We start from the raw sequence: 16,770 nt of genomic DNA, 5'->3' as shown, positions 1-16,770 counted from the left end.
TATTTAAGGAATACTTACCCCGATAGTATTTATATTTCTTTTTATAAATTTTTTTGATGTTATAAACTACAGCAAAATTTACGACACTATTCATTTTTTTTTCATTCTTCATTCCGTAAGACGTAAATAAACTAGGACTGAAGAAAAACAACATTAAAACATTTTTTGACGACAAAGAAACGGAAGGCAGCAAAACTGTACGGTATTTTGTTAATTTTATGTAATTTATTATTTATTCATTTATCATAAACAAAACAATAAAGTAAAATTTTTGGTTGCTGTTCAAGTTGAAATTCGCTAATCAAAATCAGTCTAGTCAGGATTTTCTTAATCCATGAATTGACTGTCCTGTATTCAAAGTCTATATTGACGTTTTTTCCTCAAAATTCCATTAAGAAATTAAAACAAAACTTTTTTGAAAATATTTTGTCGGTTTTATTATTTTTTTTACAATTATTTTTCACACATTTTTTTATTTTTTTGTTTGGATTTTTACAAGTTTTATAATTTTTTTTGTTGTTTTTTGTATTTTTTTTTATTATTTTAATTCAAAGAAAAATGTTTTTTTTTTATATATAGAAACAAAATAATAATTGGAATTTTTTGTATGTTTTGTTTTTGAAAAAATCACATTCTTTTGTTTCATTCTTCTCATTTTTTTTTTTACTTAAAAAGAAAAATACTTAACAATTTTTTTTTTTATAACCTGTAAACTGTCTGATAATATTTGTTCTACGTTGTAGTTGAACAAATATACATTCACTTTTGAAATTTGAATTTAAAAATGAAAACAGAAATTTCTAAAAAAAAAACTTATCATAATTTTAAATTAATAAAAAAAACATTTTTTTTTTTAACTTAACAATAATAGTTTTAAAAAAATCAATCGTAATAAAAAAGAATCTCTCGCTGCAGCTTGTACGATATTTGTATTCTGATTTAGTTTTTTTTATTTTTTTTTAAATCAGAAACATACTTAAAAAATCTCTTACAACTAACAAAAAAAAATTATTTTTAATCTTAACTTTTAACTAAATTTGTTTAATTTTTTGTTTTTTTTTTTCTTTGTTTTAAAATGTTAAAACTTTTTTTCGCATATTTTGAACTCTTGAACTCTTGTCTTGTTTCATTATTTTTTTTCATGTTTTTTATTTCTAGTTTAACATTTCATTTGCTTCCCATTTGATTTGTATCGTTTTTATTTAATAATTTTTCTTTTAATGTAAATTAAATTAAATATATTGTGTATATTGCATGGTCATAAGAGATGGAGATAAATGTGTGGATATCATTTCTCAATAAGATTTTTTTTGTCTTTCCACAAATTTAACAGGGTATTTGATATGATTCCCATTTGTTTTGTATTTTTTTTTGTTTTAGTTTTGTATTCTTTTTTTTGTAAATAATTTTATGTTTAGAAAAAATATTCTATACACAAATTTGTATGTAAAAAGATTTAAAACTGATTAAATATAACATTAGCACAACACTGGACGGTACTTTCAAAAATTGCAGCAGTTTTTTTTTCCAAAATATTTTCTATAGATTTTCCTAATTTGATTTTCTGATTTATTTTTTTAATATTTCTTATATTTGATTTTTTTTATAACAATAAAATTTTCATTCAAAAAACGTTCCCGAATCCAAATCACATATACATTTTTGTTTCTTTCGTTGAGCAAAACTTATTATACTTTTTTTTTGTTTATTTTGTGTGTAGCAAAATATATTTTATTGTTTTTTCATTTTTATTTAACAATAATTTTTTTTATTTAGGAAATCTGTAGAAAATAATTTTTAAAAGGATATAAGTTGGGATAAAAATTTATCCACACATTTCTCCACTTAAAACAAAAATAAGTAACTTATATAAAAGAAAAATTGAAATGAACAATTTGTTGTTGTTTCGTTCTCGTTATTATTAAGTTTGTTTATTTTATTTCTTTTTTATCAACTATTTTTCAATTGTAAGTTCCTCTTAAATTTCAAATGCAAACATTGGTAAAATATTTTTTTTTTTTTTAAGTTGAAAAAATAAGGGATCAAGTTTGATAGGATTAGGTAAAACACTTGAGATCATCATCCATAATAATATTATTGCTTGTAAAGAAACTCTTCTCCCTAATTTAATTAATAAATTTTCAAAATAAAATGAATAAAATAAAATTTAAAATGTAATTGGTATTTTTCAATCTTATGGTCCTTGATGTAGACCAAATTTTATTAAACTAAGTATGCCTGCCGAGTATTCCTAATTCTTGGATAAAACTATTAACATATTTATTTTTGAAAAAGCTATTCGTTTCCGCAAAAGTAGTTAACATGTATTCTAATGACCAAGAGAAGCTGTCGATAAAAATAGAATCTTAATTTAACTGCGGATAGAACTTTGACAAAATGTATTAGTTTTTTGTTTCCTTTATTTGATATTTGGAAAATCTTATTCAAGATAGCAAAAAAAAGGCAAACCTATTATTGCAAATTTTTAAGAAAAAACGTCTTCCCAAGACTGCAACAAACGGCCACAATGAAATAAACGATCATTAGTTTTTCTAATTATTGTACAACCCTGCTGAAAGTCTCCTATTAAACCTTCTGAGATTTTTCATTCTATTTCATTAGCTAAGTTTGTCAGCGCAACGTTTCAAAAATTCACTAAATTGAGTTTAATTGAAAAGACGTAAAATTTTCTGCAGAGATTATTGACTTTTTCGAAACAATGATACTACTTCCTCCACAGAGTTAGTACTCATAAAGAAATTCTAGGTGGTGGAAGCTGGATTTGAACCCTTGCGTGATAGTTAATCGCACTTGCCAAACGAGTTAGTTAAAATGCATGTGTAAAAAAAATGTCTCAAATTTGAGAACATATTTCGTTGTTGAATTAGGGAACTATAATAAATAGCCAATAAGCCACCAATTCCAAGAAGGAAATAAGTTCTCAAAATCCGATTACCTAACTCCCAATTTTCGGATTTTTTTTTTTTTTTCGTTTACATTTGAATAATTCTGCATAGATTTTTCTTTGTTTTTGGGCGATATTTTATGCAACATTATTCTCCGATTTCTCTAGTCTTTCAAACTCAGTTGAAGTATACTATCCTAAAACTGAGTTTTTAAAACTTTAACTTTGTCAAAAAATCGGGCGTAAGGAACATTAACTAACTCGGTATTTATGTTTAATTTTTGTTAAACTGTTGCCAATTAAATTTGTTGAATCAATGACAGAAGCAATTTGATCGCCAAATTGGAGTATTAAAGATCAGTTTGAACAGGGTTAATGGCCCGCGCCAGTAGAATATTCTACTCAAGTCAAAGAATTTAGTAAACAATTATTTTGTGGCATTCTGATTCGAAAATTACAACCTTTGTTTCATTATGCTTCCAAAATGAAGAAAATTATGTCATTTTTAAGTAACTGTCATTGCACACAAGGTTAAAGTTTGAACAAGGTTTAGAATGTGTTTTAAGAGTAGTTTGTCTTTAATTTTTTGATGGACTTAATTCAAACACGGATGAAGATTTCGAAAATGAGTTAACCACTTTGTTGTTCGTAATTGAATTTGAAAAGTTTATGGAATACGATGGATTGTAAAATATATTGTCTTCAATAATAATAATCATTTAAATAAATTTATCTATTAAAAAAAATAAAAAGGAGAAGAGTTCAATGACTATGATTTGGGATTAAAATAAATCATTTTTTTTTTTCTTTATAATTTTGCACCTTTACAATTATGGTATTTTTCTATTTAAAATAAGTCTACATTATTTTCTTTCAAAATTAATAAGTAAAATTTTCAAACAATATAAAATAATTTTGTTTTTTTTTTGTTTATTCTTCATGACTAAAAAGATTTTTGAGTTGGTTTCAAATTAAGAAAAAAAAAAATTGCAATGCTTAACATAAAAATGCTTTACAAAAAAAAAGATATAAAATGTTACATAAATATTTTTTTTTTAAATTACAACAATTAAGAGGGCTCAGTTATTAGTTTAATGCGCGTGAAGGTGGTTTTTTACGTTCATGATAACAATAATTTTCGCTAAAATTTAAAAATTTGTTTCTCTTTTTTTTTAAATGTTAGTACACTGTAGTTTTTTTTTGTTAAATTTTCTATCGCATCCAAAATAGTTCAACAAGTTTATTTTTTTTCTATTTTGTTGTTTAAATATTTAACAAAATAATGTGGTTTAAGCCCGTATAGAGACTAAAAGTGAATTAATTAAGGAGCTTGAACAAATTTTGAGCGCAATCGTTCAGCAAATTTTAACACGAGCCTTCTATAATTTAGTATTTTTGTTTGTTTTATTTTTAAATTTTTTCTGTCAAGGTGGAAAATAGAAGAGGGGCTTAGACGCTTCGAAACTCCTAGTTGCTGATCTCTTCTTGTTTAAATTGTTTGTTTTTTAAATTATTTTGTTTTTTCCGTTTTTCGTGTAAAAATATTTTTTTTTGGTTTAATTTTTTTGTTTGTTTTTGATATCAAAATAGGAAGAGACAATTTATTTTGTGTGTTCTGTTTTTTTTAACGCGTTTTTGACAGAAAAATAACAACTGCTTGTAAAAATAGTTTTTTTTCTGCATTTCCTGTTTTTTTTTTTTAAATAATCTTTTTGGATTTACCTGGAGATATATTGCATTGATTTTTTTCCTAAATACACTTTTTAGCTTATATAACGAATATCTTGTTTTTGCAATTTTTGTTTTGTTTTTATGTATTTTTGTTTTTATATGGGAGAAGGAAAATTCTTTGTTGGAGTGATGTATAATTTGGGAAGCATTTATTATGTGGCTGCTTGAGCCATCAATTCAGCAAATGAATTCTCAAGACAGTTTTTGAGTTCTACATAAGTGACAATGAGAACAGATTGTTCATCTCGAGACATCAATTGGACCTGAAAAGCAAGATTTTTTTAGAGTTATTTTTTTATTTAATAAAGCTGAAAAAAAAATCTTACTTTCTCCAATGAGCCAGCGTCTAGTTTATTTAGACACTGAACAATGTGTGCGTGATCCAACCATGGTCGACCATCTTCGGTGATGGAATGAAATAAATAATCACGGAATAGCTTCAACATATATCTATCACCAGTTTCAGACCATGTACAGTCCAAATTGAAGCTAGAAAAAAATAACACAAAAATTCATACAATTGATCGAACGATTGAATGTATAATTTAATAATTACTCTGGCCTCTCATTAATGCAATTTAATTTAACCAATATCCGATAGAGGCGGCCATTTTCCATTTCTTTAGATAATTCATCCTCTTGCATATCACACTGGCTCTGTAATGCATCCAATTGTGTGTAGAAACGAGCACCAATCATTGGCATCAAATCAGTCACTGAGCGTCTTTGTGTGGTTGTGAATAAATATCTAAAATAAAAATAATTCAATATTAAAGGACTTCTTTTCTTTACAAAATCCTTAAAAACTTACACTATAAAGTTTCTTAAATCGGACGAATAATGTCTGGAAACCAAATCAATGCTGCTTTGTACACTATCTCTTTGCACAGATTGCAGACATCTACATGCTAGTGCTAAAACTAAACGTCCAAGAGCTGTGAGGTCCTCCTGAAATAATTTAAATCAATCAATTAATAAAACTATCCTAAAAAAATGATTTTTTTCCTTTTCCTTTTGTAGTTCAGGGAAATTAGTCAAAATATGGGCATGAAATCGCATTTTTCGCGGGACAAAATTTTTTTCATGGAATGTGTTCGGGTGGTTGTCCTTATCATAAAAGTCAATTTGTTGGGATAATTGGAGGTTGGGAACAGCCGCCATCTTGGAAAAGAGATTGGTATCGTTTTTATTGAATAGCTCCATTGTTATTCATTTTAACAAAAACTGACAAAGGTAAGACTTATTAACAATAAAATTATCTAAAAACTCAGATACAAAACAATTCCGTGAGTTGATTAAATAAAATTTTGTAGTTGGTCAAAGTGCGTGTTTGTATCGCAAGGTTGGGGCAAAATGACATTTTTTCATATATCTGACGAACTTTTGATTTGTTTGGATAATTCTGCAAAAATGAATTATAGTATTTATAATTATCTATAAAATGAGACCACAATCGTTATTGTGACCATCATATTTTAGAAGTAATCTAACTCCGAAACTCTCCATGTACTAGTCAAAAGTGAGAAAAAAGCTAGTTTTTTGCTAGTAGGCCGAGCAAATTTTTGGGAGTAGAGGTACAACCAAAATATAAGTACGCAGTTTTGCAGCCATACGCGTCTTAATATCGATTTCAAATGTCTGACAACTCTAATTTTGTGCTTTATACGGTTTTCGGGGGGTTAAATAACTTAACTTTTCCACTTAATGTGAATGGGCTAAATTTATACTTCTTGAAATTATAAATATACAAGCTGGTGCTTTATTATTTTTCCTAAATCTGGACACCCCAATCTTGAGGATGTGACCAATAGAACTCAAGATATAAGCCGTTGATGCGATTATGGTTTTAGAGGCTTTTTTGTTTAGATTTTGTTTGTTTATTTGAATTGAAAAGCGTGATATGGTTAGTTAAAAAAGCTTATATCGTGAGTTCTATTAACCCGATCGCAGAGATTGAGGTGTCCAGATTTAGGAAAAATAATAAAGCACCAGCTTGTATATTTATAATTTCAAGAAGTATAAATTTAGCCCATTCACATTAAGTGGAAAAGTTAAGTTATTTAACCCCCCGAAAACCGTATAAAGCACAAAAATAGAGTTGTCAGACATTTGAAATCGATATTAAGACGCGTATGGCTGCAAAACTGCGTACTTATATTTTGGTTGTACCTCTACTCCCAAAAATTTGCTCGGCCTACTAGCAAAAAACTAGCTTTTTTCTCACTTTTGACTAGTACATGGAGAGTTTCGGAGTTAGATTACTTCTAAAATATGATGGTCACAATAACGATTGTGGTCTCATTTTATAGATAATTATAAATACTATAATTCATTTTTGCAGAATTATCCAAACAAATCAAAAGTTCGTCAGATATATGAAAAAATGTCATTTTGCCCCAACCTTGCGATACAAACACGCACTTTGACCAACTACAAAATTTTATTTAATCAACTCACGGAATTGTTTTGTATCTGAGTTTTTAGATAATTTTATTGTTAATAAGTCTTACCTTTGTCAGTTTTTGTTAAAATGAATAACAATGGAGCTATTCAATAAAAACGATACCAATCTCTTTTCCAAGATGGCGGCTGTTCCCAACCTCTAATTATCCCAACAAATTGACTTTTATGATAAGGACAACCACCCGAACACATTCCATGAAAAAAATTTTGTCCCGCGAAAAATGCGATTTAATTTACTAATTTCCCTGGGCTATTGTCTAAGTTCATAATTCGTGAGTTTCCAAAAGGAAATATGATTCATTTATTTGTTTTTATTAACAAAAAAAAAACAATGAAACAAATAGCAAAGTTTTGAATATGCATACATATGATTTGTTATCTGATTTAGGACCCCCATTTACAGGATCAACCCAAGTTATAGCAGTATAGTTCTTCATTATTGATTTTAAAAAGGAATGAAGATATCGAAAACGTATCCTTTAGCAAAATGGTTAAAATAGTTACTGAATCATTTATTAAAAAAAAAAAGGTTGAACGTTCAAATATTTGTATATGGAACTCATGCAGCCTGGTTTGCAAATATGGATTCAAACGAACTTTAATATTAACAGAAACTAATATTGGTCAGCGTTAAGATTCTTTCAAATAAAATTTCTCACATTATAAAATGCAAAGAACTGTTGGTTTACATTAGACGGGGGTAACAAACGTAAGGATTGCAAAGGTAAGTTACTTACGAGAGCGAATTCTAGAAAACTCACTACGAAACTTAAGCAATTTTTTGAACTTACGTAACTTCTAAAGAAAAATTTAGGCATTGAGTAAAGACTTAGAAACTTAGGGAAATCTTACAACTTACGCAATAAAATCTGTAAGTTATTAATTTACGCAAAGTTGAATTTCCAGGTTTTGGGAGTTCGAAAGTATTTGTATACTTGGATGATCTGGTATAAATGGAAGGATCTGCAGTTTTTGCGAAGAAGATCAGTGAGTCAGAAATTTTTACATTAAAGGTGCCTCCACTTTATCTCATGAGGTATAAACAAACTCATGTTAAAAATGTGAGAGGATGTATGTTTAACAGTTTGGTGAGTTTTTAATTAATTAAAATAAATGGAATAAATGGAATAAATGATAGTCGGATCTGTACTACGAGTCATTAGTCTTGGTAGTAGCGTGTTCAAGTTGTTGTTAAAAACTACTATTCCAAATTTTATACATCAAAATTTATCAAAATTAATGTTTCTATCCCGCAAACTGTGCCTGAGAAAATACTCAAAGATAGAAATCTTCATGTTAAAACCTATTAGCATTCGTATAATTTCAAAGAATCGGATAATTAAATGGAGTGATTAAATTTAAATGTAAAATTAAAAAAAAAAAAACTATCAGCATATACTGCTTAAATTAATGTTAGTCAACAATGACAATATCGGGGGAAAAAACAAATGATTGCTATTTGTACTAACATTGATCTTGAATCTTAACTTCTGTCCGAGATTCTTCGGACCTATAGAGCGAATTGACATCAACGTTCTTTTTAAATGCATAAACTTTCAAAAACTCATCTATACAGGCGTGATCAGATAAATGGAAGAAAAGAAATCAAATTGTTTGGAGGATGTTGTCTATGTTTTATAAAATTGGAACAAAATTCAGTATTGTTTGGTCGTTAAAAAAAAGCAAAAAAACAAGATGTCTTTTTGGACAAAAAATGCTTTAGGATTTTAACGCAAGCGACCGAATCTTAATAATCTTGGTCGGAATAGTTTTCCTCTAATGCATTCTTCAATATTCATTTAAAGTAAAATAATTGAACATTTGATTGCCAGCGTTTTGAAGGTCCCGCACTAAAAAATTTGCTGTTTTTTTTTTCATTGATATCCGTATACGCAGTTGGAGTTTACATGCATTACAAAAACAACATGCAACTGCCGATAAGAATAAAAGGTAAATAGAGATGCGGATAGATTTTTGACAAAGTATATTAGTTTCCTTTTTTCATTTGTCTTGGTGCGTGTATTTAAATCATTTTTAAATTTTGGTGTTTGGGAAATCCTACTGCGGATAGCTGTGCCAAAAAAAAAAACACACCTAAGGTTTTCACCACCGAATCTGACCAAAAAGGGTGATCGACAGCTCTTAAGGTGATTGTTAATTTGAAAAAAAAAAAAGAAGTAGGAAAAAAGTGACCCAGAAGTAGTGTAACCTCACATTAACAAATATGCAGTGTATTATGCAGTAAATGCAAACATGCAGGATTTCGTAATACATATAGCCATTCGTTCTCATGAATAACAAAAACAAACTACTCGCAATTCACGCCTTAAAAAAAAATATTAATAAACTTAACTAAATGCTTACCTGCTGATGCATGCTAGCTACAGCCAATTGATTAGCAGCATTTGGATCAAATGTAGCAATATCTGTGATCCCGGGAAAACTAAAACGCACCCTTTTACCAGTAACAATAATTTTCGTTGGGTCCAAGACTCTAAAAACAAAATTAATAAAAAGTATTAATTAAATCACTGATACAATTGAAGTAAGAAAAAAAAAAATATTACCTGCAAGCGAGTCCAGCTTGATGTACAGCACGTAATCCAGCTGTTAATTGCATAATAATTGCCCATATTGTCGCCTCCGGCAGCAATGGTCCATTGCTAGTTCTTTGCAAATTGCTTTTATGACTGAAGAGTTTAAGATTGATTTTATTTTGTGTAACAAATAACAATAAAATAAATAAAAAAATGCATTTTGATGGATTCTTGTCTAATAAGCAAAAAAAAACTTTACCTAAAAGGTCTCGCTTCGCCGGGGAATGGATCTGAGTAGCCGTTTTTTTCGGCAGCTTGTGTGAAATACTTGGACAAGAGGGTCTGTGATCCTGGATGATAATCATAAACTAATACTAATGCTAAAAAAATTAAATAAAATTCAAATATTGTTCAATATTTTTTGAATTAAAGTTTAAAAATGAAAAAAAAAATAGAAAAAAATAATTCTTACAATTATCACCAAATGCTTTTGTCGTGAAGACTTCTCGGAGCTGGACAACGTTTGAGTGTTGCAGTTTTTTCCACATCTCAACAACTGCCATACATTTAGTCGATTGCAGACGAAAACCTAGATTGAGAAGGTATCAAATGACAAAAAGCCCTTAATTCTGTGAACCAGGCCAATTTCAAACCCAAAGAGACAGTTACATAAAATAAAAAATAAAAAAAAAGAAGAGAAAAACAAGAGTGGGAGAGTTGGAGAAAAAGAGAGGAATTCAAGAGAGAGAAAGGATGGCGCGATCGAGATTAAACAGTAGATTTACTTTTTTTTTTTGTTCAAAGTGAATGGAGAGCAGAATAGAATCGAAATATAGAAAAACATACAAGTAAATGAAATTTTGAACAATTCAAACAATCACCAAGATGTAATGGACTCACCATGAAGTCTCCTCAGAGTGTACTTAATTCCTGTCGTACTGTGAGTTGCCTTATAAGTAGATGTTGGCATTGTCATCTTGGGATGCAATTGTGGAGGCTCCAGGGGATATAATGAGTGATAATTGTCCACTTCGAGGGGTATATTCGAATTAGCTGCATCACTTGTGTCTAAGATAAAGTTGGAGATCTCATTGCGGCTGAGAATTTCGGAACGCATCTCGTCGGGTATGAAGAATGCCGTTTCCAATTGGGTCTTCGGCTGCATGCTGATGACATTCGACGAAGGTCCCGGATACACATGTCCAGTGTATAGTACTGATGGAGAGGGAGTTATGGTTGCACCTCCAGGCACAACGGTTGGAGCGTGCGCCACGACAGTATCACTACTTACCGAGCTACTATTTTGGCTGGAAGTGTGATTGGCAGTCGGGTAAAAATATATCGTTCCACCAACGTTTTCCTGCAAATAAATTTCGAATAAGATTCAAATTATTAAAAAAAAAAATAAGATTAAAATTGGCTTACCTGATGTACATTGGCGGAGGAGAGTGTATTCGGAATAGGGGACCCATGCGGTGATATCCGCGGCGGTGATTTCTCACCAACACTGGAGGGCGAATGACGCTGCTTCAGTGGGGTAGTCATCGCAAACGATTGTGTTGCGGTCGGTGCTTTTGTGGCTGTAATTTGCGGATTTGCGGCAGCACTTTTAACCAGATTTGTTACAACCGCTGCATGCGATTGCGGCTGCTGTTGTGATTGTGACTTATGAAGGATCTGTTGTTGTAAAAGTTGCTGCTGCTGCTGCTGTTGTTGTTGTTGTTGGTGTTTTTGTACAGCAGCAGCTATAACGCTTTTCTGTAATCCCAAATTGGGTGTGGCATTTGTTTTCACCGAAACCGGCGTTGTGGGGGCCTGATTTTGGCCAGAATTTCCATTTCCCAATAGGCCAGTGTTGCCAACGCCATTACTTAACATCGGCTGATATGGTGAGTAAAAATTTGGCGATGAATTTATTCGCGATGGAATGAATTCGGGTGAATGCGGTGTAACCTACAAGTCGAATGTTTTAATAGAAAAACTAAGAGCGAGTTAAAAACTAATTTGGCAAAAGTAAAACGCAAAAAAAAATCACCAGATTTGTTTTTCTTTTGATTAGAAAATTTTGTGTGAAAAAAGCCATATAACAGAATACAAATGAAGAAAAACAAAAACAAACAAACAAATGAAAAAATAAGAGAGAAATACTAAAAGATAAACAAAAAAAGTTATAAAATAAAATGAATTTACAAAAAAGAGCCAACAGAAGAGAATTTTTTTTTTTAATTTGTTTAAAAAATTAATAAATAAGCAAATAGTACTTCTAGTTCAGTAGAATAGAGTCTACTCTCTACAAAATTTACCTGAGCCTTCTTAATTGATAAAGGTGAGTCCAAGTTAATAAGAGAAAACCCCGAAGAAAGGCCATAAGTTGGCGTTCCAACATTTTGTCGGTTCTAAAGAATTAAGTATGCATTGGGAGGTTTGTTTTAGTTTTTTTTTTAATTTTTTTTTTTGTTATTTACATTTTTATAGTTTGTTTTTTTTTTTTTTATTAACTTTTGTATGGATAATAGAAGGAAACAAAAGAAAAGGAATCAATGACAGAAAGGAAGAGGTGGAATAAAAATCAAGAATTAAATAAATTTGAACTTAAATAACCTGATACTCTTTATTTAAACTAGGTTGTTTACAATAAAATTTAGATTTCGATGTGAATGAAGTTATTGCTGCACAAATTGAAATATTAAATGCAGGGCCTATATTTGAAGTATAAAATAAGTTAAAAAAAAAAAATATTCTATTAGTATGTCTAAGTGAAATATAATTGATCTGTGCCTGTGCATGCAGATTTAGAGTAAATCCATTGTAATGGTACAGAGTTTTGATTAAACTTTTCGTTTTGGCTAAAACAAAAATATGTAAAAACCTTTTTTATAGAGAATTTATTTATTTACAATTTTTATTAGGTACCAATTTTTCTTTTTAAATAAAAAATAATAAAGTAATAATTGGAACTAGATTTCCATCTTCAAGAACACTTTGTTCCACAATGTCAAAATTTTGTTCCGACTACTTTTATTGGAAAACTACTAGAAGTAGCTTGTGAAGATCTTTTTATTGCCAAAAATTTAATATAGTGATATTTCTATTTTTGTATAGCTTGTGCTGCTGCAATGGGTTCACGTTAAAAGATAACTTATTTTCGTACTGCTATTTTTATTTTTTGCTTGTACCTATACATAGTAATTTGCATAGAAGGCGACAGTTGGAGCAAAGGTTGGACCAAAATAAGGACTGTAGAGGAGGGATATCAATTTGATAGCAGTTTTACTGATTTTTTAAGTTCGTTGTTGAAATATTGATTAAAGAAAACAATTTTTCTTTTCTTTACCTGAGCCAAGTATCTCACCAACAAAAAGAAGGAAATCAAATAGATCTCAAGATCAACTGAAGATTCGGTAACTGGAGTTTATAAAGGGAAAAAGAAAAACTTCAAGAATTACTCATATGATATTTTTCTGAGACTTTGATTGTTGGACAAAAGAAATTTTGGCTTTCCGACTAAAGCAATTGAGTGAATGTGGATGAATTGTTTGATTCTTTTAATAATACCCTTTTAACACCAAACAATAATCTCGGATTTTCGGCAACAAGGATACAAAATCTCGTTGAACCATTCACACCGCACATAAAGTAGATTTCGTTAGACCCTCTTTTCTCAGTGCTAATAGAGCCTCTCGATAAAAGAACCAAATCCATTTTTACAAGTTTTGTTCTTTTTTTGAGCTGATTTGAAACACGATACCTAAGTTAATAGTTTTAACTAGGTGAAGTGTGTCTCCGCTATTAACGACAATTATTGAATTTTGAGGAGAACAAAAACTTATGATTTTCAAGCTTCGGGTCGGTTTAGTTTTTGAATTTTACGATTAAGTTTTCAGTTTACTTTATGTAAGTAGAATTGTAGTTCTTTATACTAGAGTATGACTAACATAGTCCAGGGAACTAACTTAACGTACCTACAGTTTGGAATAATATCACTTTTTACACTGTATGTGTATATGGTGTTGTCATTTACTTTCGCATGGTTATATTCAAAAAATTGTGATGATGGCAACAAACTTCTTTCATGAGGTGTGTGGTATCGTCTTTTTCGCGCGAATTGAATTTTACCACATGAAATTAAGTTGGCCGTGCGTCAAATGTTGATACAAAAAAAAAAAAAAAAAAAAACAACAACAAGAGAAAAATACGTAGACAAATTATATGAAAATGCCAGGACTGGCGACTGACATAGATATAGTACCATGAAGTTTTACTTTAGTTTCTCGTTTGCAAATGAAAGAGTGAGTCTCACTTGAAAAAACTTTGTATCCGAAATGTTTTTGTTCCCTCGGCATTTTAAAAAGGCCTTTAAGAGTTTGGTGAAAAAAGAGCACTTCAACCCAAATCTTTCAAAATGAGAGGAATTTTTCGAGCATCAACATTCGAACTATAAATTTTGTCAGGAAGTCACAATAGGGTGAAAGGTAATTTCAATTTTTTCGAGTGAAAACATATTCACGGGGAAATAAAAATAAATCGCAACGATATGACGTATGCAAGAATAACTAAGCTTATGTCAAGAATAAAAATTCTGATTAACAAAAACACAACTATGTTCTTGACCATGAATATGGTATTCTATAGATCTGTTTACGCAGAATCTTAAACTTATGTTTACCTATCTATAACTTATCAGTAATATTTTCTTGAATATTTTTAACAAATACACGCACAACACAAAATTAATGACATTGACAATTTATTAATGATAATCAAAACAGCGATGTAAGTTTCAGCAGTCTCTTACCATTTAAACTATAAGAATCAACATACAATCCAATACTTTGTATTTAATTATGTACAACTTTGTTTGATTTACAAATTAATAATAATAACTATAACATTGAAGTAGTTTTTATCTCCAATGCTTATAACCACCTCCCTATATTATTAACAATTCCACTGATACTGAAGTACACATTTCCTAACCTCATATGTTCAAGTTTGTATATCAGATCATATGTAATAAAAAACAGATATGAATTGGTTATTGGTTGTTGGAACCAACCTTACATTAAATTTACAATATTAATTGAAACCACTTCCTAGTTCAAGAAAGCCTCTCTGAATCAGTGAATTTATAAAAAAAAAAAATATATAGAGTAAATTTGATACAATTGCTTCAATGCACAACAACAAAATAATTACTTTTGATAGTAAAGTGGATAGACTTTTAATTATTTGTATTTAAATATATTCTATCACTATCGTGTAACCGAGCGTCGTCGTTGTCTATAAAACATGTTTGTTTCATTAAATAAATTTAATTTTAATTAAAACAAAATAACAAATATTCAGCAAAGGTATTTTGTATTTTATGAACGCCCGAGCACGTTGTTTTTAATTCCACATCGAACCGGGTTGATACCTAGTTTTCAAGAATAAAGAAAGCTTTCTACTGACGAGTTGTCGTCGTTGTCATTGATAGGAAACGTTTTGTTTATTAAATTTATTGCCCCTTCTCTCTTGGTGGCTTATTGGATGTTTAATTTTTTGGCAACCCACTTAATTTTCACTACCAAATCAATTAAACTAAATTACATACTTTCAGCCCACGAGACGACAATCGACTCTATTAGAGCCACCTAGTCATGGTTATCTATACAGAACCACACAACTGGTGTGTATTATACAGACATATTTTAATCAAACCAGGTGAGGTTGAGTGGTGATGATGATATTGGCTCTCCAATCAGTTTAATAAAAAAAAAAAATACATATAATAAAATCGTGTGCCACTTTGACGGTGTAATGATATACTGTCTATCTCTTTCTTTCTTTCGCCTTCGCTGATGCTGATTTTGCTGAAATTGTATTTTATTTTTTGTTTTATGGAAATAAAATTAAAAAAAACAACATAAAATTATTGCAAATTTATTTAGGAAATATACTTATGGAACTGTGTTTTGGTTCTGGTCAAATGAGCAATGACCCAGTTTAATACTTTCAAGTTGTATTTTTACTTTTTTTGATATTTTTTGTTTTTGTTTAATTTTTTATTACATATTACAAATTTGCGAAAGAATTGCATGTTTTTTTTTTTTTTTGCAAAATATAGAACGAGGACTTAATTTTTATGAGTTTTTTTATTTTGTTTTGTTTTTTTTTTTTTTTTTGTATTTATTGTTTGGGTTGTGATGTGTCAAGAGATTTTAATTTGATTTCTTTGAAATAATTAAGTTTTATGATAGGTACTTCAAAGAAAAGATCAAAACTTATTTTCAAAATTACCTTTTCAATGGGTTTCATATGCCAAATGATAAGTTTTGGAAATTATTAAAACGAAAATAGAACTACAAAATTGCATTACTTTGGAAAATTGTTGCATTATGAAAATTGTATTGGGAGGATTTGACATTTTGGAATTTTATTGTAGCGCTTGGAAAAAGAAATGACATACAAAGAAGTGTATACAACTATACAAACACTGAACATTTTTTTATAGTTCAGAAAAATAAAACAGAATTCTATTAGGAAGAAGGATGAAAAATGTATACATAAACATTTTGGTGAAAATATGTTTTTTTTTTTGTGGGAAAGAGGGAAAAAAGTGAAAGTCAAAAAAACATAGAATAGTGTTTGTTTGTTGAATATAATCATATGACACATTTTTAAAGTTATTTTTGTATGCTTTATCTAATGGTAAAGGTGCTTGTATTTTAATTACAGCAGGTAAAATATAACCGAAAACCATGTGAAAAAACATTTGAAAAATTTGAAATGGGATTTTTAGATAAAACAGGGATAATGATTCTATAGAGTTTTTAAAAATATGTTTGGTGTTTTTCTAGAGATTGCATATTTTTAATTTTTAAAAGTTTGTTAAAATGTTTGGTTTGTCAGCATAAGAAGTAAGAATGTAAAGAGTTTAAAAGGGAGTTTGTTTTTTAATAAAAGATGAAATTAAAAATTAGGACCAAAAATCCAGCAAGAATTGGTAAACATTTTTTCATTTACCATAGAAAAGAATTTGAGCAGTTTATAAATATAGCGTGTCCCACAGTCACCGCCCAAATGAAAACCATGGATTCCTGAGGTCGTTAGTTTTTTCTTTTTTTTATAAAAAAGACTAATGAAAGTAATTAA

At 29.3% G+C, this 16,770-nt stretch overlaps 1 protein-coding gene across 6 annotated transcripts in view; it reads right to left on the bottom strand.

The window, feature by feature from the left end:
• Window positions 1-4,587: 4,587 nt before the first annotated feature.
• LOC129912454 (PAN2-PAN3 deadenylation complex subunit PAN3) overlaps window positions 4,588-16,770 on the bottom strand; it is a 66,148-nt gene continuing 53,965 nt past the window's right edge. For 2 of the 6 annotated variants that reach the window (XM_055990686.1, XM_055990688.1), the window contains 11 exons: window positions 11,940-12,032; window positions 11,062-11,589; window positions 10,537-10,996; window positions 10,109-10,225; window positions 9,896-10,016; window positions 9,667-9,789; window positions 9,464-9,593; window positions 5,448-5,584; window positions 5,193-5,384; window positions 4,963-5,125; window positions 4,588-4,899 (listed from right to left, as the gene is read on the bottom strand). In XM_055990686.1, coding sequence (XP_055846661.1) covers window positions 4,789-4,899; window positions 4,963-5,125; window positions 5,193-5,384; window positions 5,448-5,584; window positions 9,464-9,593; window positions 9,667-9,789; window positions 9,896-10,016; window positions 10,109-10,225; window positions 10,537-10,996; window positions 11,062-11,589; window positions 11,940-12,032 — 2,175 coding nt within the window. In that variant the 3' untranslated portion in view covers window positions 4,588-4,788. Of the gene's footprint in view, window positions 4,900-4,962; window positions 5,126-5,192; window positions 5,385-5,447; window positions 5,585-9,463; window positions 9,594-9,666; window positions 9,790-9,895; window positions 10,017-10,108; window positions 10,226-10,536; window positions 10,997-11,061; window positions 11,618-11,939; window positions 12,033-16,770 lie in introns of those variants that run through there. The other 4 variants (XM_055990689.1, XM_055990690.1, XM_055990692.1 and 1 more) reach the window with 3 other exon arrangements.

This window comes from Episyrphus balteatus, chromosome 2, assembly GCF_945859705.1.
Source record: "Episyrphus balteatus chromosome 2, idEpiBalt1.1, whole genome shotgun sequence".
NCBI classification, from domain to species: domain Eukaryota; kingdom Metazoa; phylum Arthropoda; class Insecta; order Diptera; family Syrphidae; genus Episyrphus; species Episyrphus balteatus.
The sequence above is the reverse complement of the archived record's forward strand: the minus strand, read 5'-3'. Positions and strand labels throughout refer to the sequence as shown.